This window comes from Dioscorea cayenensis, chromosome 15 (assembly GCF_009730915.1).
Source record: "Dioscorea cayenensis subsp. rotundata cultivar TDr96_F1 chromosome 15, TDr96_F1_v2_PseudoChromosome.rev07_lg8_w22 25.fasta, whole genome shotgun sequence".
NCBI lineage: Eukaryota > Viridiplantae > Streptophyta > Magnoliopsida > Dioscoreales > Dioscoreaceae > Dioscorea > Dioscorea cayenensis.
The window spans coordinates 1893504-1914525 of NC_052485.1; the positions used below are offsets into that span (position 1 = coordinate 1893504).

General features: G+C 39.4%; 4 protein-coding genes across 4 annotated transcripts; 3 read left to right on the forward strand and 1 right to left on the reverse strand.

Moving 5' to 3' along the window:
* The first annotated feature begins 20 nt into the window (after window positions 1-20).
* Window positions 21-7970, forward strand: LOC120277104 (phospholipase A I). The gene is made up of 18 exons (XM_039283851.1): window positions 21-668; window positions 1290-1437; window positions 1528-1606; window positions 1702-1855; window positions 1936-2148; window positions 2263-2508; window positions 2607-2769; window positions 2851-3111; window positions 3180-3298; window positions 3374-3535; window positions 4374-4563; window positions 4723-4859; window positions 5418-5556; window positions 5776-5979; window positions 6104-6578; window positions 6677-6893; window positions 6978-7067; window positions 7182-7970. The coding sequence occupies exons 1-18, from the start codon at window positions 123-125 to the stop codon at window positions 7623-7625; spliced, it is 3987 nt and encodes a 1328-aa protein (XP_039139785.1). The 5' UTR covers window positions 21-122; the 3' UTR covers window positions 7626-7970.
* A 459-nt stretch (window positions 7971-8429) lies between these two features.
* Window positions 8430-8732, forward strand: LOC120277244. The gene has a single exon (XM_039284002.1). The coding sequence runs from the start codon at window positions 8430-8432 to the stop codon at window positions 8730-8732; it is 303 nt and encodes a 100-aa protein (XP_039139936.1).
* Window positions 8733-8794: 62 nt separating this feature from the next.
* On the reverse strand, window positions 8795-11116 carry LOC120276658 (galactose mutarotase-like). The gene is made up of 5 exons (XM_039283325.1): window positions 10933-11116; window positions 10791-10840; window positions 10532-10664; window positions 9883-9987; window positions 8795-9781 (listed from the first exon to the last, which is right to left on the reverse strand). The coding sequence occupies exons 1-5, from the start codon at window positions 11042-11044 to the stop codon at window positions 9159-9161; spliced, it is 1023 nt and encodes a 340-aa protein (XP_039139259.1). The 5' UTR covers window positions 11045-11116; the 3' UTR covers window positions 8795-9158.
* A 1607-nt stretch (window positions 11117-12723) lies between these two features.
* On the forward strand, window positions 12724-14760 carry LOC120277245 (la-related protein 6C). The gene is made up of 9 exons (XM_039284003.1): window positions 12724-13105; window positions 13189-13283; window positions 13370-13441; window positions 13528-13607; window positions 13701-13782; window positions 13890-13937; window positions 14024-14092; window positions 14173-14307; window positions 14402-14760. Exons 1-9 carry the CDS (start codon window positions 12724-12726, stop codon window positions 14669-14671), a joined length of 1233 nt encoding a protein of 410 aa, XP_039139937.1. The 3' UTR covers window positions 14672-14760.
* The last annotated feature ends 6262 nt before the right edge of the window (window positions 14761-21022 follow it).

The window sequence follows — 21022 nt, forward strand, 5'->3', positions numbered from 1 at the left end:
AATAATATAACTGAAATCTCACACTTTCTCTGTTCTTTCTTATCGGCGTCTTTCGCCGGTCATCTCTTCGTCTCCCGCCATTTCCGACCATCTGAAACCCTAGACCTCGAGATCCGGCATCAATGGCGATTTCCTGGGGTCTTGGATGGAAGCGACCCTCTGAGGTCTTCCACCTTCTCCTTGACTATGGCGAGCTTGACGACGACCCGTCCTTGAGCCGTGAGCTACCCCTCTCGCCCCACTCTTCGCCGCCGCATCCCCGCATCTCATCCGCTGGAGAACTTGGTTTCCGGATCGATCTTGATTGGCTTGCTGGTGATGACGAGGACCAGATCGCGCTTAGGCTTCAGTCGCAGCTCATGGTCGCCTTACCCCCTCCGCAGGACTCCGTTGTACTCGATCTTCATCATAATGCCAATGCCGATGCTGATGGTGATCTTGATGATGGTGTCACGGTGGACATGAAGATCGTGACTCGGAGGGAGCCGCTGAGGTCGATCAGGATGTATAGGACTGCTGGATCGGGCCAGCAGAGCGATGGGGTTGGGGTTCTGACGAGGTTGCTGAGGTCTGACCTGGCGCCGGCTGGGTCTGGGGAGAGTGTCTTGGAATTGGCGGAGCATTGGAAGGGCGTCACCGTGCTAGATTTATCTGGTTGTGGTTTGTCGGTGAGTTTGAGGTTGTTTGGCCTTCTAAGTTTAAATTTTTAGATCTTTGATATGGTCACTGCTCTTAGTTCTATATGCACTAATCTTGAATGGAATGATAGTGATTTCTTCCTGGTTTAGCCATTGCTTTGTAACGAGGTTTTCACTGGGTGTTTCATTCGCTTTGTTCAGTGGGTGCAGCATGTGTAAATTTTGCTGATTATAATCTGACAGTCCTTGTTTGCTGTTAATAGAGTAGTAGTATCAGTATGATTTTGTTTTACTGTATTCTGGGTTTCTATTGCAGCCTCAGGGAAGGATTCATACTACATGACAGTGGGTATGATTGTTTTCCGAGCTCAAAGCTTTTGAAATTAGTCCAAATGTGTCCCTTCTTCATATTGATTTTTTCTTATCTTTTGGGATCTTGGATAATACACAATGGTCTAGTACTTTTATAAGTTGCTGATTGTAAGAAAGATCATGGATGAGAGTGGCATTCTCTAATGAATTTTCATATGGAAATTTAGTGGGCTGTTACCAGGAACTGACAAGCTTCTTTGCAATATCAACCTTTTTTAGATTAATGGTTGACAAAGAGTGTAATCTCTAATTGGCATTTAATCATGGAAATTTTGATAGGTACTTCCAGTAGAGTTGACAAAACTGCCACAGCTTGAGAGGTTATATCTTGATAACAATAAGTTGTCACTTTTGCCACCTGAGCTTGGTCAGTTGAAAAGATTAAAAATCCTAAGTGTTGACAATAACATGTTGGTTTCAGTCCCTGGTAAGCTCGAACCCTTGGTGATGGCAACTTATTTGATTCCTTTTTTATTTTTTATCTGAACATATCTCCTTATTGTTTAATGAAATGCAGCTGAACTGAGGCAATGTGTTGCCCTGGTAGAATTATCTTTGGAACATAACAAACTTGTACGCCCGCTCCTTGATTTCAGGTTAGTTAGTTATCTTTGGAAAATTTTGGGCCTTCGCATATGTAATGCTTCTGTGTGCTACCAAATTCATCATTCCTTTTTATGTTTTATGGCAGAGCTATGCCCGAACTTTGTGTTCTAAGGCTGTTTGGTAATCCTCTTGAGTTCCTTCCAGAGATATTACCACTTCACAATCTCCGTCATCTTTCGCTTGCGAATATCAGGATAGAGGCTACCGAAAATATAAAAACCATTAATATTCAGATAGAGGTGACTTTTAATCTATTGCCGCTCTTATATAACTAAATTAAGGATTTTGTCATGACTAAAGTCTCCTTTTGTTTTACCAGACTGATACTAGCAGCTCATATTTTATTGCCTCAAGACATAAACTGAGTGCTTTCTTCACTCTTGTCTTCCGTTTTTCTTCTTGTCATCACCCTTTGCTAGCATCTGCTCTTGCTAAGCTCATGGAAGATCCTAGCAATCGAGTAGCAATCAGCAAAGAAGAAAATGCTGTGAGGCAACTTATAAGTATGATAAGCAGTGATGACCATCATGTGGTATGCAGTGAATCATCCTTTTATGATTTGAATTAGTGTATAACTCTTGCACCAATTTCCAAGTGCAAACTATTTTGTAACTGATGTGCTTTTGCTCTCTTCCACATGTTGTAGGTTGAGCAAGCATGCTTTGCTCTTTCATCACTCGCAGCCGATACTTCTTTGGCTATGCAGCTGATTAAATCAGACATAATGCAACCTATTGAATCAGTTTTGAAATCAGTTGACACAGAAGAATTGATTTCAGTGCTGCGAGTTGTTGTCACCTTGGCATTTGCTTCTGATAGTGTAGCTCAAAAGATGCTGACTAGAGATGTACTAAAATCATTAAAAGCTCTTTGTGCGCACAGGAACACAGAGGTAAAGACCATCAGATGTAATTGCAGTCTAAGCATTCCTCTTCTTTGTCATTTTGCTATCATGAATTTGTATGCATGTAATTGTGTTTCTTTGATTAGGTGCAACGATTATCCCTATATGCTGTTGGTAATCTAGCTTTCTGTTTAGAGAATCGTCGCACCCTAGCTCAATCTGAAAGCTTGCGTGAACTATTACTACGCCTTATTATGGTACATGATCCCTGCGTGAGCAAGGCTGCTGCACGTGCTCTGGCAATTCTAGGTATTCTGTATATTGAATATTTTTGTGTTGAAGGTAATTTTCTCCCTGGTTCAAGATAATTATTTGTTGGTTTCAATTCAGGAGAAAATGAGAGTTTGCGTCGAGCAATAAAAGGAAGGCCAGTGGGGAGGCAAGGATTACGTATACTTTCAATGGATGGGGGTGGTATGAAGGGAATGGCTACTGTCCAGATTCTTAAGCAAATAGAACAAGGTACAGGAAAACGCATACATGAAATGTTTGACCTAATAGGCGGCACATCTACTGGTGGCATGCTTGCAGTTGCCCTTGGAATCAAGCAAATGACCTTGGATCAGTGTGAAGAAATTTACAAAAAATTGGGTAATGCAAAATGACCTCATTGATTTTTTCTTGTTTACATTTGTTTTCTCATACTTATTTCTTTCCAGGAAAGCTTGTGTTTACTGAACCCACCCCAAAAGATGAAGCTGCAACTTGGAGAGAGAAGTTGGATCAACTGTATAAAAGTTCATCTCAGAGCTTCCGTGTGGTTGTTCATGGTTCTAAAGTATGAAAACCTGGATCTTTTGGTTTTTGATCCATTTTTATGATGCAAGATGCCTTAGCTTGAAATAAATTGCAGCACAGCGCAGATCAATTTGAAAGGCTGCTCAAAGAGATGTGTGCTGATGAGGATGGGGACCTTTTGATAGAATCTGCTGTAAAGGCTGTTCCAAAAGTTTTTGTGGTCTCAACTTTGGTCAGTATTATGCCAGCTCAACCATTTATCTTCCGAAATTATCAGGTTTGTTCCCTTTTTTTTTTTTAAATAAGTTTAAGCGCTTGGGAACCCATTTTAAGACTAATTTACCTTTAACATCAGTTTAATGTGACAGAGGTTTTTATGTTTAGTTCAAATGATCAGTGTATTGTTGCAACTGCAATGGCTCGGCAATATCAGAATCATTGGTTTAGTAGATTTTGCTCATCTGAATCAACTGTTCTTTAAGATAAATCAAAGTTATAAGAACATTGCTCCAACATTTTGTCCACATTAAGAAACAAATGTACATCTTTAGCCACTTCTCATCCATATTGGTCCAACCTTAATTGAGAAATGAATTCCTGCATGCTTGAGTCTTCACAACATATGTTGTTGGTGTCTATCTGCAGTCTAGAGCTAGATCATTGTCAGGGCAAGATGGTGTTACTGCAGATACTAACAAGGACATAAATTTTCTATCTGATTTGAATAGGCTTCAATTTTATTTCTTCATTTCTCATAAAATACTGCTTAGTCTTCTGCTGTGAATGCCCCAACTCTTGTTGTCGCATCTATATCCCCAACTTTGAGTTCTTCCCAGTAACAATTTGAATATAATGATATGTGCTAAGGCTGACCAAACAGATCCTCATAATCTATAAAGATTTGTGGTTTGTCTGAGGGGAAGGATTGTTATGGCAAGCTTATGGTCATTGCATGTTTTAAGATATGGTGTGATCTCTTTAGGGGAATTGTTCTGATCTTGTATTACCCATACATGTCCTTTTCTTTATTTTGTGAGCTTCATTAATTGGAAATCCTTTTATCTACTTTGAATTTCCTCTGGATCTGCTAATATTAACTAATGCATATAATCTAGTATCCGGCTGGCACTGCTGAGCTTCCTTCTGGAATGGCAGAAAGTCCAGCAATAAGTGCAGTTGGATCTACTCCTCACAGTGCTCAAATTGGTCGTCGAACTGCTTCCATTGGAAGCTGCAAGCATCATATATGGCAAGCAATAAGAGCATCATCTGCTGCACCATACTATCTTGATGATTTCTCTGATGGTATACTTTCCTGCATATATATATATATATATATATATATATATATATATATATTTGTGTGTGTCTTCCTCTTGTTCCAATTTGTTGCTTACTTTGTGCCTATATGTGTAGAGTAAACTTTGATAGATGTTTAATTATTACATTCTTTTCAAACTGCAGATGTTAATCGCTGGCAAGATGGCGCTATTGTAGCCAATAATCCTACCATTTTCGCCATGAGAGAAGCACAGCTTTTATGGCCTGATGCTCGAATTGATTGTCTGGTTTCAATTGGATGTGGTTCAGTTCCCAATAAGGTAATATATTTCAGACCCTCTTCTCCTCAAGTCATTTCAGGTCCCTGTTGACAGTAAACCTTTGAGCATCTATGTTCTTTATGGTTGTGGCTGGAATGACTTGGGACAAGTTGGAATAAGGCCTTTGATCTTGAACTTGTATTACAGGAAAAAACTGTAATGCTAATATTTATTCAAAGATATAGTTTAAATTCAAATTGTTTTTTTCTTGATATAAAATATAAATTAAAAATAAATTCTGCCATCAGAATGGAAACTTGATATGTTCTAAGATATATATGTGTGTGCAGGTGTAAAACAGGACTCATAAACCAATAAATCAAATCAATAGCGCAACATAAAATCTCTACTATAAACAATATCCTAGAAACAATAAATTGGATTACCAATCACAACCCAAGCTTTGTTGAGAAGATCAATGGTACACTCCAATCTAACTGCAATGCATATGGTGCTAGGAGCAGAAATGATCAACTGGCGTAATGCAGAAACTACTTTCATAAGCGTATTTTGAATGCTGATCTGATCTCTTATCTGTTTCTTGATGGTCATGCTTAGGCCCGGAAAGGTGGTTGGCGTTACCTGGATACAGGACAAGTGTTGATTGAAAGTGCATGTTCAGTTGATCGTGTAGAGGAAGCACTAGATACTTTAATGCCATTGCTTCCTGAAATGCGTTATTTCCGGTTTAATCCAGGTGATTTGTCGATGTGAAGGTTATCATTTTAAGTATAAATTTAGGAATTCGTGCTTCTGCTTGTATGTCTTATTTTTTAGCAGAAAATTCTAATGGGTGATTGCCTCATTGGGTTTTTCGTCTTCATGTTAATTTCCACAAATCTTTTTTCTCCAGCTTCACCTTAATATCTTATCTAAAAAAAACCAGAACATGATTCATGCTTGTTTTTATACACAGTTGATGAAAGATGCGGTATGGAGCTAGATGAGACTGATCCTTCTGTCTGGCTCAAGTTGGAAGCGGCAACTGAGGAGTTTATTCAAAGGAACTCTCAATCTTTCAAGAATTTATGTGACATTTTGGCTCCAAGAGATCAAAATGAAGAAAAAATTCTAGAAAAGTTAAAATCTCTAAACTTGCCCAAGAAGCCCACTGCTGCAGGTTTATTTCTCGGCAACCTATCCTTCATTCTTTTATATCATGTTGTATTAAGATAAGTATAATACTGATCTTACCTTTCTGTCACAAGAGGAAACTTGATCTTAGTATTTGTTTCTGTTTGCAGACCTTGATGAGAATAGTCCTTCATTAGGTTGGAGACGGATGGTACTCCTTGTTGAGTCTCTGTATAGTCCGGATACTGGAAAGGCAATACACCATGCCCGTTCACTAGAAACATTTTGTGCTCGTAGTGGTATTAGATTGTCCCTCACAAGTAATTCATCGGGATTTTCCAAGCCTGTGACTGCAGTTCCTACACCATTTACATCACCATTGTTTACTGGAAGCTTTCCTTCAAGTCCACTCGTATATAGTCCTGAATTTGGTCCCCAGAGAATAAACCGAATTGATTTAGTCCCTCCACTTAGCTTGGATGGCCATCAATTTGGCAAGGCATCAGCATCTCCACCATCATCTCCATTGGCATCCAGGCAACCTTCTATACCTGTTCGATCACTACATGAGAAGCTGCAGAATCTGCCCCAGGTGGGCATCATACATTTGGCGCTTCAAAATGATTTGACAGGCGCAGTTTTAAGGTCAGAATTATTTCCTTAATTCTCGCAAATAAAATCAGAGGCAAATTTAAGTTTTTTATTGCAATGAGTGGAAATATGATAAAGAATTATGCAATCAGCTGGCAGAATGATGTGTTTGTGGTTGCTGAACCTGGAGAACTTGCAGAAAGATTTCTTCAGAGTGTCAAGATGAGCTTGTCATCAATGCTCCGTAGTCACAGCCGAAAGGATGTATGTTCCTTAGCTAAGGTTCAATCTGTGGCTGATTTGGTTGCACAATGGCGATATTTTCAAGTTGGAGGAATACTCCACCGGTATATAGGATGCCAAACACAAGTAAGTGTTTTTCAAGTCGGTTAATTCTATGTAGCTAAACATGTTATCTTTAGTTACTGAAAAGAATAACCAAAATTTATGAAGGTCATGGATGACAACCAAGAAATAGGTGCGTTTATGTTTCGAAGAACAGTTCCTGCCACACATTTAACTGCTGATGATGTCCGTTGGATGGTAAGATAAGATGAAGAATTTAAGTTTCTATAGCATGACTAGCTCTTATTCCAGCATTATGTAAATTTCACACTTATGCCTATCAAACTTGTTCTCTGCACATGAATTTCACAGGTTGGCGCATGGAGAGACAGAATTATAATCTCCACTGGTAAGTATGGTTTACCTCCGAGCATGGTGAAGGCTTTCCTAGATTCAGGTGCCAAAGCCATCATATCATCATCAGTTGAACCTCCTGACACGGAGGCAATATCCTTTCAAGGATCCGGCGAATATAATGGCCTTCAGAATGGCAAGTTCGTCATTGGAGATGATGAGGCCGAGGATGAAGAACCCCCAGAACCAACCAGTCCTATTAGTGACTGGGAAGACAGTGATCATGAGAAGGGTGGTGGTATTCTGTCCATGAATTGGATGGATGACGATGAAGAAGAACTATCCCGCTTTGTTTGCGTTTTTTATGATAGTTTGTTCAGGGAGGGGAACAGGATTGATGCCGCATTGCAACAAGCACTTCGCATGCACCCAAAGCTGAGATACTCATGCCATCTACCTTAGTATACTATATATATGAATTAAATACTTGCATATAGTAATACGCCATACATCATTTAGTATATATACTAAGGAATAAGAGAAATCAGTCCAATTTTGGATACAGAGCATGTCCTTGAATTGATGTGATAATTAAAAAGAAAAGAGAGCTGAGTGAATTGTTTGATGTGTATGATTGGTAAACAAAAAAGGAGATTGATATCATGTAAAGACATGCTTACAAGATAATAGAGTTGAAGAATAAGTTTAACGGCCAATTATAGTCTTTTCTTTTGGTTGTTTCCATTGATGTCAAACATGTGTATGTAATTGGTGTACATGTATGGCATGGTATTTGGCCCCATCTTATCAAGGTTCGTTTATTTGAATAAATGTGTTTAATAGTTAATTTAAAAATGTTTATATCATTTACTTTATATCATTGATTATTTTAAAGAATAAAATTTTAACAATGAAAATGCTCATTTTAATTGCTATTAAATAGTATTTCAAACCCTGATCTTTAGGGAACTCTAATGTCATGCTCACAGAGATCTAAAAGCAAAGAGAGTACCAGTCAAAGTCCAGTCAATCACTCCAATATGATCACAAGAAGAAGATGACCCATGTTCATTCATTCTCCCACCCCAAAAATTCAAAGAAGCATTCAAGTGCAAGGCAAGCACCAACTGCCCCCCTCCAACCAACCAAAACCAGTAATCCTACAACCACTGCCTAAGAATAACAACCTTTCCCTCCAAGCTAACTCCACATTGCACATTCTCTCATAAAAAAATTCAGAGAACCAGTTCAAACACTGCTTCACCAATGGCTGCATCACCATCTCCAGTGAAAATTGGCACTCGAGGCACCGTCGCATCCTTGGTCTCCAAAGAGATTGAATACTTTCAGAAACTCGACATCGTTCATCAAGAAAGATCACAAAATCTAAAGACAGTGATCACAAACATAGTAACAAGGAACAAGAAGAAGGTGGCTGGCAGGGGAGGATTCCTACCGAGCATTTGCTCTGCTGTGGAGATTAGTAACAGTACCATTAGAGCTGATAGAGTTGCAGAAATCAGCTACAAGAATCTGCGAAGTGAAAGCAAAAGGTTTATTTATAACTAGACAGTGCACTCTTCATGTTAGACATTGCCTTCTTTTCATCTCTGTTTTTGTAGTTCTGTAAGGGATACGACATGCAGAGATTAGAAGGAAACTGAAGTCATTCATATAGGTTTCCAGAGTATATACATATACATGTGAAATAATTTATTGCTTAGATTGAGAAAAATGTTTTATTTCTCCATCAAATGTATCTGAAACGAAAGATCAACCAAGATAGAACTAGAAGAGAATGCAGAATACCAAATTGTTTTTGGAGGAAAAGGAGCTGTAACAGCTATTTATTCAAATAAGAAAAAGCAGAACAAAGCCTGAGACAAAAGAAAAAACAAACAGAAACTAAACTACTAGCAAACCTAAACAAAGACCAAACAAAGAGAAACTGAAGAAGAAAGCAAATTACAAAATAATTGCAGAATGCCAAATAGTTCACTCGGTTGAGAACTCGAATAGCATGGAATGCTTGTATGTCTCACCAGGCTTCACTACCACAGACGGGAAGTTTTGTTGGTTTATGGCATTTGGAAATCCTTGAGTCTCCAAGCATAGCCCTGCATGTTTTTCATACTTTGCTCCATGTTTGCCTGTGATTCCATCCAAGTAATTCCCAGTATAGAACTGCACTCCTGGTGCGTCGGCCCATAGATTCAGGACTCTTGAGCTCTTAGGATCCTTCACCTTTGCCACATGCTTCAATCCCAATTTCTCTTCTCCGCAGTCTAGCACATAGTTGTGGTCATATCCACCACGAACTTCATTGATTCTGCTACCTACCTTGTTCTCTTTTAAGAAATCGAATGGAGTGCCGGTTACTGCCTTTATTTCACCAGTGGGGATTTCAGTCTCATCAACAGGGGTAAATTGAGTAGCCCATATTTGAATGGAGTGGTCGAGAATATCACCGGAGCTGTGACCAGCTAGGTTCCAGTATGTGTGTTGGGCTAAGCTAATTGGTGTAGCTTTGTTGTGAGGCACTGCTTCCATGTCTACTTTCAGTGAGGAGCTTGAAGGAAGAGAGTAAGTTGCGGTAACGGCAACATCTCCGGGATAACCTGCTCTCAAGAAATAGTAAGAAAAGGCAAGATTAACTTTTGAACAATTTTTTTTTTTTTCGCATTTTTTTTTCAAGGAAAAGATCCTACTATAGATATACCTTCTTCACCATCCTTGCTGTCATACTTAAAGGTGATAGATGGGTTTTCGCCAGTTTTATGCTCAGTAACATCCCATAATACCCTGTTAAAGCCTTTATTCCCACCTGAGTAATGATTGGATTTTGATGTGAATCAAGTAACATAAGCATTAAACAGAACCATCGACATGCATAGTATCCCAAGAACACTAATTAATCATACAAATTCAAGTCTCTCATCCATCCAACATCTTATATATATGGCTATCTCCTTCAAACTCAAAAAAATAAACAGAAAAACATGTCACAATTTACAAGGCCTTCATATGAACATTAAGAGTGATGATGAACACAAGCCATAAACCCTAATAAACCCTAATCCTGATCAGAATTAATTTTATGCCACCCATCAATTCATCAGTTCATTAAAAGATCAATAAGAAAACAACCAATCATGTTCTGAATTCATTGGCTACTTCATTCATTTGTCTAAATCCATACCAACTCAAAATGGAATAGTAGAAAAATTTCCATTTCAGATAAATGATATATGCCTATGAGCATCATATGCCACCATCAGGCATCAACAAACAAGATTTTTCTTTGAAAATAAAAAATAAAAAATAAGAACAACGTAGTTATACTCTTGCAATGCTGTTGCAATTCATACCATGAAGACTGTGAATGTTGGGTGGGTTGTTGATGGCCAAGGAGTACTCAACTCCATTGAGCTTGAACTTCCCTTTTTTAATTCGATTTGCCACCCTCCCAACAATGCATCCCAAGTATACAGGATTCTCATCCTGATGATGAATTCACAATAAAAAACTTAGATTTCAAAACAGAAATTTTGAAATATCTATTTCAGATGCACAACCCTAATCAGAGATTGGCACTATTTTCAAAGAAGAGATGCATGAGAAGCTCACCAGATAAGTATCAACGGAGTCGAATCCCAGCGCCACGTCGGCGAGATCCCCTAAACACAATGAAGTAAAACAGATAAAAATCAAAGCTTGATAAATCAAAGTAAGGAATCAAAAGTGGGAAAAAGGAAGAGAAAGGAAGAACCTTTAGCATCGGGAATGAGAAGGGAGGTGATGGTGGCGCCAACGTTGGTCAATTTGGCAGTGATTTTGCCATTGCTGAGCTCGAAGAGCTCCGGTTTCTTCGATTCCGCCATTCCTCTTCTCCAATCCAAAACCTCTCTAGGATCAAGAGAGAAGAATGATAACTATTTATAAAGAGAGAAAATCTAGAGAAATAAAAAAAAAAAAAAAATTCCTTTTTGGATAAAATTATTGATAACTATTAATCTTTAGCAGTTGCCAGTTATACGAGTATCCAAGAAGAAGCTAGCAAAAAGCGTTTTTACTTGTTTATCTTCTTTATTAGTTAAATGTGAGAAGTTTAAAAAATCTCTAATTCAAAATTTATTAAAAATAATGGTAATAATAGTTGTTTAATATGGGTTTGAGTTTGTCACTCAATCTCTACATTTTTGTGTGAGGGTGTATAAGTCGGATTATTGATTCCCGGTCTATATATTTATAATTTTTTTTAAAAAAAATAGATAAACCACATGCATTAATTGAAAAAAAATCCAACAACATCCACTAGTACAAGATAACAGAAAAATAAACTACAAAATAACAAACACACGAAGATTCGGGTCGAAATTGAATAATATTTAATAATATTTATTAAATTTTATTATGATTTATTGCAAAATTGAATTTTCTAGATAATTCGGATTATTGATTCCCGGCCTATATATTTATTAAATTTTTTTTAAAAAATAGATAAATCACATGCATTAACTGAAAATAAGTCTCAACAACATCCACTGTTACAAGAAAACAGTAAAACAAACTACAAAATAACAAACTCACACGAAGATTAGGGTCAAAATTGAATAATATTTAATAATATTTATTAAATTTTATTATGATTTATTGTAAATTTGAATTTTTAGATAATTTTTTTATTTAATATATTTTTTTAAAAAAATAGATAAATTATGAATTCATTGGAAAAAAAGTTTTTATTTAATATATTAATATTTATATATTCTATTAAAAATTATTTAGTAAATTATTTTTTTAAGATAAATCACAGTTTATTAATAAAAACTCGTAACTAACTTAAAGCAAATACGACAAGAAAGAGAAGTAAAAAGTAGATAAAAACTATATCCATTAAGAGTGGAAAAGCATAATAACAAAAATTGTATAATTATAATCTAATTTTATTATCAACTTTATGAGAGAGGAAACTTTAATTAGTAAAATAAAATAATATATATATATTTAATTTATTTTGAGCTTTTCATTTTAATAAACATTCCTTTGATTTCGGACTTACCAAACAAAATGAAAATATCACTTTTCTATTCCAAAGATTGTATATATATATATATATGTATATTTAAAATACAGTTGTAAGACAATTGTTAAAAATATAACTTCACAGCGTTCACTGCTTTACAGTTGTAACAGTAAAATAACTTTTTTTTTTAATAAATAACAGAAAATAAAAAACAGAAAGGCCATTATTGGGCCAAGACCCAAAATTAATTTCTCTTGGGCCAGGTTGAATTCATCATAGGAAATGACTAAGCTACCCTTCTTATTAGAAGCAAAGCCCATGGTCAAACAAACACCAACGGTCAAAACCAAGAAGCAGATAGATCCCTGTCTTTTGGCGCCAAACGTGGACTCACTCTCCAGGAATTCAGCAACTGAAAACTCCCCCACCACAAACCCATGAGAAAAAACAGTGCAAACTTGGACATCATTAGCTACAAGAGACAACCGCTTCCCACACACCAACCATTACCAATCTCAGAGACAAACACAAGCAATGGCACAAGAGAAGAAAGCAGAGGAGATCATCATCACTGCTTCCACTTCCCACAAAGAACCCACCACTAATCCTTCTTTTAAGTTCAATGCCCATGCTCCAGAGTTTGTCCCAAGATCACTACCCCAGATGCCAGTCTCTGGTTATTTTTATCCTTATCTCCAGTTCCTTGGCAATGGCGTCGGTGATTGGATTTATTTCGCCGAGCAAGATCCCTCTAGTTTTGTTGCTGGTTCTCATGCTAGAACTGCTGTCAGTACTAAGAGTAACAATGATGTTGTTCAGAAGATTGTCAAACAGGTTGAGTATCAGTTTAGTGATACTAATTTGATTGCTAGTGATTTCTTAATGAAGATCATGAATAAAGATCCTGAAGGTTATGGTATGGAATTATTTATAGTAAACATTTTTTTTATGGGGATTAGTTTTATCATTCTTGTTCTTACTCATTCTCTCATGGAACAGTTCCAATGTCTGTTATTGCATCTTGGAAGAAGATAAAGTCTCTTGGTATCAATCATCAAATGTTGATCAAAGCTCTTCGAACCTCGACAAAGCTTGTATGTCTCTTTTGTCATTAATGACTAATTTAGTCACAATCTAATCTTATTCATTGATGGTTTTATGTTGTTCTTCTATATTTCAGATTGTGAGTGATGATGGGAAGAAAGTTAGGCGCAAACAGCTATTCACAGAAAGAGACAAGGAAGAATTGCAGGTTAATACAAACATGTTAACAACAATATATGTTCTATAAACATTTCTTCATTCATGATTTTATATTCCTTTCTCTGTTTCTTGCAGTCACGCACTGTCATTGTAGAAAACTTACCTGATGATTATACACGCCAAAGTCTAGAAAAGATGTTCAATGTTGTTGGAAGGTCAATAATTTAACCAATTGACTTAATCTTTTATACTTGCCTGTGATAGCAATTAAGCTTTTTCTCTCTCTTGTTTTGTTATACATTGAACAGTGTAAAGAATGTTCGCATTTGCCATCCCCAAGATCCAAACACTGCTAGATCTTCAAAGAGTGATGTGTTAATCAGTAATAAGGTAATAAAGAAAAACAGAGATTAACATAAATTCAATTCTGAAAATGCTTAATTTTATGATGATATAACTGTATTCTTACTAACTTTTTTCTCTTTCAATCATATAAGTTGCATGCGTTAGTGGAGTTTGAATCTGCAGATCAAGCTGAAAAAGCAGTGAGTTGCATCTATTTTAGTTTCATGGTATCTTTTAACTAGTTTCTTTCAATCCATATGCTTGACAAACGGTTTATTCTCTGCAGGTTGAGAAGTTAAATGATGAAAGAAATTGGCGAAAAGGTCTCCGTGTTAGAGCCATGCTCCGACGCACTGTAATATATCTGTTCTTCACCTTCAACTGTATATTCTTTCCAAACAACTGAGTGTCATGAATTTCAAACTCTATCTACAGCCAAGATCAGTCATCAAAGGCCAAAGATTCGATTATGATCATTTTGATGTAAACACCGAAGATGAGCAGTCACCGCCTTCTCATCAGTCATTAAGCTCACCTCGACATATAGATCAACTACTGGAAGAGACTATTGTAAACCAAACACTCACCCAATCTTATGATCTTCTTCTTGTAGAGAACTTCAAATCGAATCTAACAGTGAATGTGTTTGATTGTTTGTTGTTAGGTTGAAGACAATCAGAATGGAATAAGAAGAAGTTGGGGCCGAGGCCGAGCGAAGACACTGTCTTCGGTTCAGAGCCACAATGGCCGTGGTATACTTTCCCAAGCTCCGCAATCTGGTGCAAGTCTTGGCATGCAATTGGAATCAATTGGCAAACAAACTCCACAAGGACCAAGAATGCCAGATGGTACAAGAGGATTCACAATGGGGCGTGGTAAGCCACTCAATACTCCAGTCTTAGCAGCAACTGATGCTCGTTCACTTCAGCTATGAATTTGCTGAAGTTTTTTTTTTCTCAAATGTGGAGATTGTAATCTAATCTGATGCTAGGAAAGAATAAATTTTGTTTGTGTGAGTGTAGTCATGAGTGCACCATGTATTATTACTTATTCTTTTTCTCATTTCCAGCAATAAAGTCCTCTTATATTCTCTATATATTTTTGCATTTCGTTTTTGTGAGTTCTTTAGGGACTTAAGCAAACAGAATCACAATGTCGTAATTACTTGTCTAATGCCTCGTGAACTCTTGATCCAATTGGAGTGTCGACCATTGATAATAAAAAAAAGAGGCAGAGGAAAGGCAAGAACGGATCCAAGTTATCCAAATATCAGGGAATCTCATCTTCCGGAGGGTAGCAATAATAGCCAGCCATTCAACATAAAAATTCTCATAAACGATGGGTTCTACTGGGAAACCTCCAACGCCCCCCTCGTGGGCTGAAATCGCTGCTAGAGTTAAACAACGAACTGGGCTCCCGATCCCGGTTGACGGAGCCACCTGGTCTAAGTTGAAAGCCTCGATCTCGGACACCGTTCACCTCGACGACGATATCCGCCGTAGGGCACATCGTAGATTCCAGTTTGCTCTCTACGGCAAGCTGTTTGGAAAGTCTCCTCCGTTTGAGACTATCAAGACTGTTCTTCTTGGTCTATGGAAGTCATTTGGTACGATTCACCTGTCTGATATGCCTAATGGTTTCTTTCTGATCAGATGTGAATCTGAGGAGGCGAAGAACCAGCTCCTCTTCGGAGGGCCTTGGTCTGTGAATGGTCTCACCCTGCAGTTGGTTCCTTGGCAGCCATTTTTTGAACCAGCTTTCACTAAGCTTACCAAAGCCATGGTGTGGTTACAGCTGCATAATTTACCGGTGGAGCTATGGGATGGAGAATCATTGGAGACCCTTACGGAGCCCATTGGCAGACTGCTTAAAGTGGACGACTTCACTACATCTTTGGCCAGGGCTAAATTTGCTCGGGTCTGCCTCGAAATTGATCTTGCGCTGCCCCTGAAGAGAGGTTTTTGGCTTGATGATGGGGGAACTAGGATTTTTGTGATGATCATTTATGAGCGTCTTCCTACATTTTGTTTTCACTGTGGTATGGTGGGTCATGGGTCCAGCAACTGTAACCTTCGTCGGGAGAAACCCCCTGTGGACGTTCCGATGGAGGATCCTCCGGATGAGAGGGCCTCAGTCAACGATGAAGGCACTAGCATTGGGCCTTCTTCGGTCAAGCTGGCTGATGGGGCTACCTCTGCTGCTGATAACCCTCTTGGTCTGAACGATGATCCACTGGACTCTGAATTTGGGCCGTGGATGGTGGCCACTCGCCGGCGGCGAGGAGGGTGGGGGCGCGGTGGTGCCGGCTCGTTGATGCCTAGGGCGGGTCACGTGTCACACGTGCCATCCGTCAGACGAGAGGACTTCAATCCGACCGTTGAACCTTTGGGTACTCAATTGAATATGACCGTTGGATCAGATCAGAGACACGCGGCAACTAATCATCGTTCTGGTGGTACGCGTGGGGGAAGAGGGGCTCATGTCTCGAGGCGTGGTGCTATTTCACATCATGTTCCAGATCGTGGCAACTCCTCCCTTCTGATTTCTGATCTCTCCACTGACCGTGATTCCTGTCATCAGGAATTAGGGTTCCACGCACTTCCTTCGTCCGCTGAACAGGAGCCTGTGGTGCTGCCCCAGATGAATAATAGTCTCGATTTGAGTGCAAGTGGAGATGGTCGTCACAGCAAAGGGAAAAAACAATTAATTGAAGCTTCAGGCTCTGTTACCGGGGTCAGGATGTCAGCTCCGTCATCCAGAAGGATGTCAGTTGCTAGAGTGGCCGAACCCCTGCTCAGGGACTCTGGGGCTCCGCCAAAGATGTTGGTTGGGGGTGTTTCCAAGGATTTGCAGTCCGGACCGGAGGAGGAGAGACATCAGATGGTGGTGGATCATATAAACGAGGTTGTTGCTGTAGAACGGGGATCCACTGATGAGGATGATGATAGCATGGAAGAGTCTGAGGATGGTGAAGGGGATTCGGACGGTGGAGAATCTGATTTCGAGATGAATGAGGAATCGGATGATTCCCTTACTCTTGGAAAGTTCCAAGAGGGCCTTCGAAAGGAAGCGCTTGTCCGGAAGAACTCTCAGCCTGTGGTGTCTCCTCAGAAGAAAGGAAGAATTGAGGATAGGGAAGACGGGGCATCCCGACGGAGTGCCTCCCCCCTATTTCGTCTTAGCGTTCTTCTTTTTCCTTAGCCTCTGTGCCTGTTTTGGTTGTTTTCCATTTAGTTTTTGTTTCCTATCTTCATTTGGTTATCTATGTGTGACAACCTAAAGTGTCTGGGCTGGAATTGCAGGGGTGTATCCGGATTTGATAAGCTCAACCGGATCAGACGTCTTATTGGTACTCTTCAGCTTGATTTGGTGGCTCTTGTTGAAACTCGGGCTGATGAGAACAGGGTTGCCCGTTTCTGTTCCAAATTTGCGAAGAATTGGAATTGGGCAGCGGTGGCTGCTGAGGGCTATTCGGGAGGGATTATTGTTCTTTGGCAAAAACGGATTGGTTTTGTCACTCCCCTAATTCATTCCCGCAGAGCCCTTCACTTGATTATCTCTTCTTCTTCTAATGTTCATTGGCTTTTGACAGTGGTTTATAATGCCCAGCGCCTTTCTCTTCAACGGGATCTTTGGAGGGAATTAGCTCAGTTTGCCAGGATTGATTGTCCTTGGATCATTCTTGGAGACTTCAACTCGATTACTTCTTCAACCGAGCACTTGGGGGGTAATTTTAATTACTATGCTAGGAAGGCTTACCTCTTCTCTAATTTTATCTCAGGCAATTCTCTGGTTGATGTCAATTATGTGGGCTCCAACTTCTCTTGGTGCAATGGTCAACATGGTCGAGCGAGGCGTTGGGCCCGGCTTGACCGATGCTTGGTCAATGCCTGCTGGTTTGATACTTTTAACTCTATCCATCTTAGCTACTTGCCCAAGATTTTCTCTGATCATTCGCCTATGATGATTACTATTGCTTTTACCTCTGCATCCCGGTGCAAACTTTTTAGGTTTGAAAATTTTTGGTTGGAGCATGGCAATTTTATCTTTGCCATTAGACAAGCCATCTCTTTTAAGCCTCATTCTAGCCCTATGCACGCTTTTTATCATATTTTGGCTAGAGTTAGGCATAATGTTAATTTGATTAAACATCAGGGTTTGGGTGCCCTTGATCAAGAGATTAAGTTCGTGGAGTCTCAGCTCCAGGCCTTGGATGTCGATGTTACTTCCAATCCTTTCTATGAGTCTGATCAGGTTAGAGCTCTTCAGCATAAGTACAGAGCCCTTTTGAGACAAAATCACTGCAGATGGGCCCAGAGGTCTAGATTGAATTGGATTATTGATGGGGATATGAATTCCACCTTTTTTCATAAGAGTGTGCGAATTCGTAGACACAATAATTTGATCTCTAGCCTCTTGGATTCTGAGGGTAATATTGTCTCTGATTTATCTCAAATCAATGAAACCTTCATTAATCACTTCACTTCTTTGTGGAATAATACTGGGTCTAGATCCTTTGATCAGATTCTGGATTCCATTCCCAATGACCTCCCTTGTCTTGATGACAATCATATCAGATCCTTAACTGCTGAGGTTACTAGAGATGAAATTTTCAATACTATTAAATCCCTTCCTTCTGGGAAGTCCCCGGGTCCTGATGGCATGAATGCTGAGTTTTATAAATTCTTCATGGATGACCTGAGCGATCTGTTATTGAATGCTATCAAATATTTTTTTAGTCATGCTGTGATGCCCAAGGCCTGGGGTAAGACTTTTATTGTCTTGATTCCTAAGAAAGAGCACCCTAAATTTGTTTCGGATTTTCGCCCCATTTCCCTGTGCAATGTTGCTTACAAAATTGTTACCAAAATTTTGGCTAATCGTCTTAAAGGGGTTATTGGCCATCTCATTGGCAGGGAGCAATGTGGATTTATTCCTGGTCGGTCCCCCCTTGACAATATCATTGCTGCTCAAGAAATTTTCCACTCTATCAACAGTGATAGGTCTTATCCCCCTAGGATGGTTATTAAAGTGGACATTGAAAAGGCGTATGACACTTTGAATTGGGATTCCATTCTCGCTACTATGACCAAGATGAATTTCCCAAACCTTTGGATTTCATATATCAAGGCCTGTCTCAATTCTACTTCTTTCTCTATTTTAGTTAATGGGAGGCCAACTGATTGGATTTCTCCTAAGAGAGGTGTCAGGCAAGGTGACCCTCTCTCTCCTTATCTTTTCATCCTGGTTGCTCAGAATTTAACCCTTATGCTCAATTTCGCCAATAGGCATGGTTTTATTCCTGGTTTTTCTAGTAGCCTGAGGTACAATTTCAATCACCTCATGTATGCGGATGATCTCATTCTCATTACAACTGCTTCTAGGAAATCGGCCAGGAATATCAAACTTTGTTTAGATTTCTATCACCATATTTCTGGTCAAAAGCCTAATCTGCAGAAATCTGAAATCCACTTTCCGGGCTGGTTTAATAAGAGAATCTCCTCCAGAATCAGTTCCATCCTCAACTTTAGCTTAGGCAACTCTCCTTTCAATTATTTGGGAGTTAGCATTTCCCATAGGAGGTTGTCTGTTGCTCATTTCAATTCTATGATTGAAAAGTTAAATTTGGCTGTTGCCAGATGGGGCAAATCTAATTTATCTAAGGCTGGCAAGGCTGTTCTCATTAATAGCGTTTTGATGGCCGCTCCTATCTATTACCTGTCAGTCTATCCTATTCCTGATTCGGTTTTAAATAGGTTGTCTAGCATAGCTAGAAAATTCTTATGGGCCAACAATGATAATTCTCGTGGGCTCCCTTTGGTGAATTGGTCTACTGTTACCTCTAGTAAGTTTGAGGGGGGAATGGGTATCAGGAACATTGCTATAGTCAAACACTCTCTGATGGCTAAGAACTTGTTTAATTACCTTAACAAGCAGGATTCCATCTGGGTGGACATTCTCTACTTGAAATATGGGGCCATTAATTTTTGGACTCATTCTGCTCCTACTGGTTGTTCTGCTTTTTTCAATGGCTTGAGTCACACTGCTTCCATTGTCAAACCTCATGTTTGGATCAATCGTGTCAATCCTATCACTACTTCGGTTCTGTTCCATCCTTGGTTGTTTGAGGTCCCCATTGCTTTTAAGCCTATGCCTCTTAACATGGATGTCAACTTTAAGAATAGCTTTATTTCTGACTTTATCATTAATTCCTCCTGGAATAAGCAGGCTCTTGACTTGTGTTTTGGGACTTGGTGGGAGTCTCCTCTGTTTAGTCATGGGACTATCACCCCAGGGGTTGACTGTCACTGGGTGTGGTTTCCCAAGACTAATAGCAACATAATCACGGCCTCCGTCTATAATTTTCTAAACAGCAGTCACTTGGGGTCTCAGATTTGGGAGGGGTGGACGATTTTGTGGAATTTATCTGTGAGCCCCAGGGTTAAATCGTTTATTTGGCTTTTACTTCAGGGCAAAATCAAGACTTATGATTTTCTTTATCGATTGAATTTGGGTCCTCTTGACAACTGTGTGTTCTGTGGCCTGGTCCCTGAGACCTCAGATCATCTCTTTAGGACTTGTAGGAAAAGTCTGGAAATTTGGAGGCTTGTGGAACATTTAACCAACCGTTCTCTTGATATCTCTGATCATTTTGAATTGGGGATTTGGTTAGACTTTTCTCTGTCTTCTCATTCCTGGACAACTGCTTCCTTAATTGCTGCCACTCTGTGGTATATTTGGAAGGCTCGGTGTGACTCCATCTTTCGGAATATCATTCTTGATCCTTCTCAGGTTGCTAGGACAGCTGCGGCTCATTCCCAGGATTTCAAGTTAAACAGGGCTGATTACAATTTGATTAAGTATCTTGTCCACAATGGACCTAGACCGGGTCACCTGGGGGTTTTCTCGGCTTCGGCTTGGAATGTGGCTACTGGTAAGTGTGGAGGCGGTTTTATCTTGGTTGACTCTGATTACAAAATTGTGTGTGCAGGTTTCGGCCCTGCTCGTTTGGATTCGAAGGTGGCAATGGAGGCTATGGCTCTCATGGCTGCTTTGCGCTTAATCAATGAGGATGGTGGGAGGTGTTCTCATATCTTTACCAGTTCTATGGAGCTATGGACTGCGCTGTTTTCTAATGAGGAAGTCAATCTTTGGCGCCATTCGAATTGCTTGGATGAGCTCTGTCATTTGTTGGGATGGCTCAACTGGCCGCGGATGGAGCTCATTCACCATGCTTGGAACAAAGCTGCTGCTGCGCTCGCTGGCAAAGGGATTAATGCTGTTG

Bases quoted from the DNA above. Each gene is read 5' to 3' on its own strand.
- LOC120277245 (XM_039284003.1), top strand. From the start codon at position 12,724: ATGGCACAAGAGAAGAAAGCAGAGGAGATCATCATCACTGCTTCCACT. The intron at 13,442-13,527 runs GTTAATACAAAC...TGTTTCTTGCAG, and splicing joins GAGACAAGGAAGAATTGCAG to TCACGCACTGTCATTGTAGA. The intron at 13,608-13,700 runs GTCAATAATTTA...TACATTGAACAG, and splicing joins ATGTTCAATGTTGTTGGAAG to TGTAAAGAATGTTCGCATTT.
- LOC120276658 (XM_039283325.1), bottom strand. From the start codon at position 11,044: ATGGCGGAATCGAAGAAACCGGAGCTCTTCGAGCTCAGCAATGGCAAA. The intron at 10,841-10,932 runs GTTCTTCCTTTC...CATTGTGTTTAG, and splicing joins TCTCATTCCCGATGCTAAAG to GGGATCTCGCCGACGTGGCG. The intron at 10,665-10,790 runs GTGAGCTTCTCA...ATTCATCATCAG, and splicing joins ACTCCGTTGATACTTATCTG to GATGAGAATCCTGTATACTT.
- LOC120277104 (XM_039283851.1), top strand. From the start codon at position 123: ATGGCGATTTCCTGGGGTCTTGGATGGAAGCGACCCTCTGAGGTCTTC. The intron at 669-1,289 runs GTGAGTTTGAGG...AAATTTTGATAG, and splicing joins TATCTGGTTGTGGTTTGTCG to GTACTTCCAGTAGAGTTGAC. The intron at 1,856-1,935 runs GTGACTTTTAAT...TTGTTTTACCAG, and splicing joins CCATTAATATTCAGATAGAG to ACTGATACTAGCAGCTCATA.
- LOC120277244 (XM_039284002.1), top strand. From the start codon at position 8,430: ATGGCTGCATCACCATCTCCAGTGAAAATTGGCACTCGAGGCACCGTC.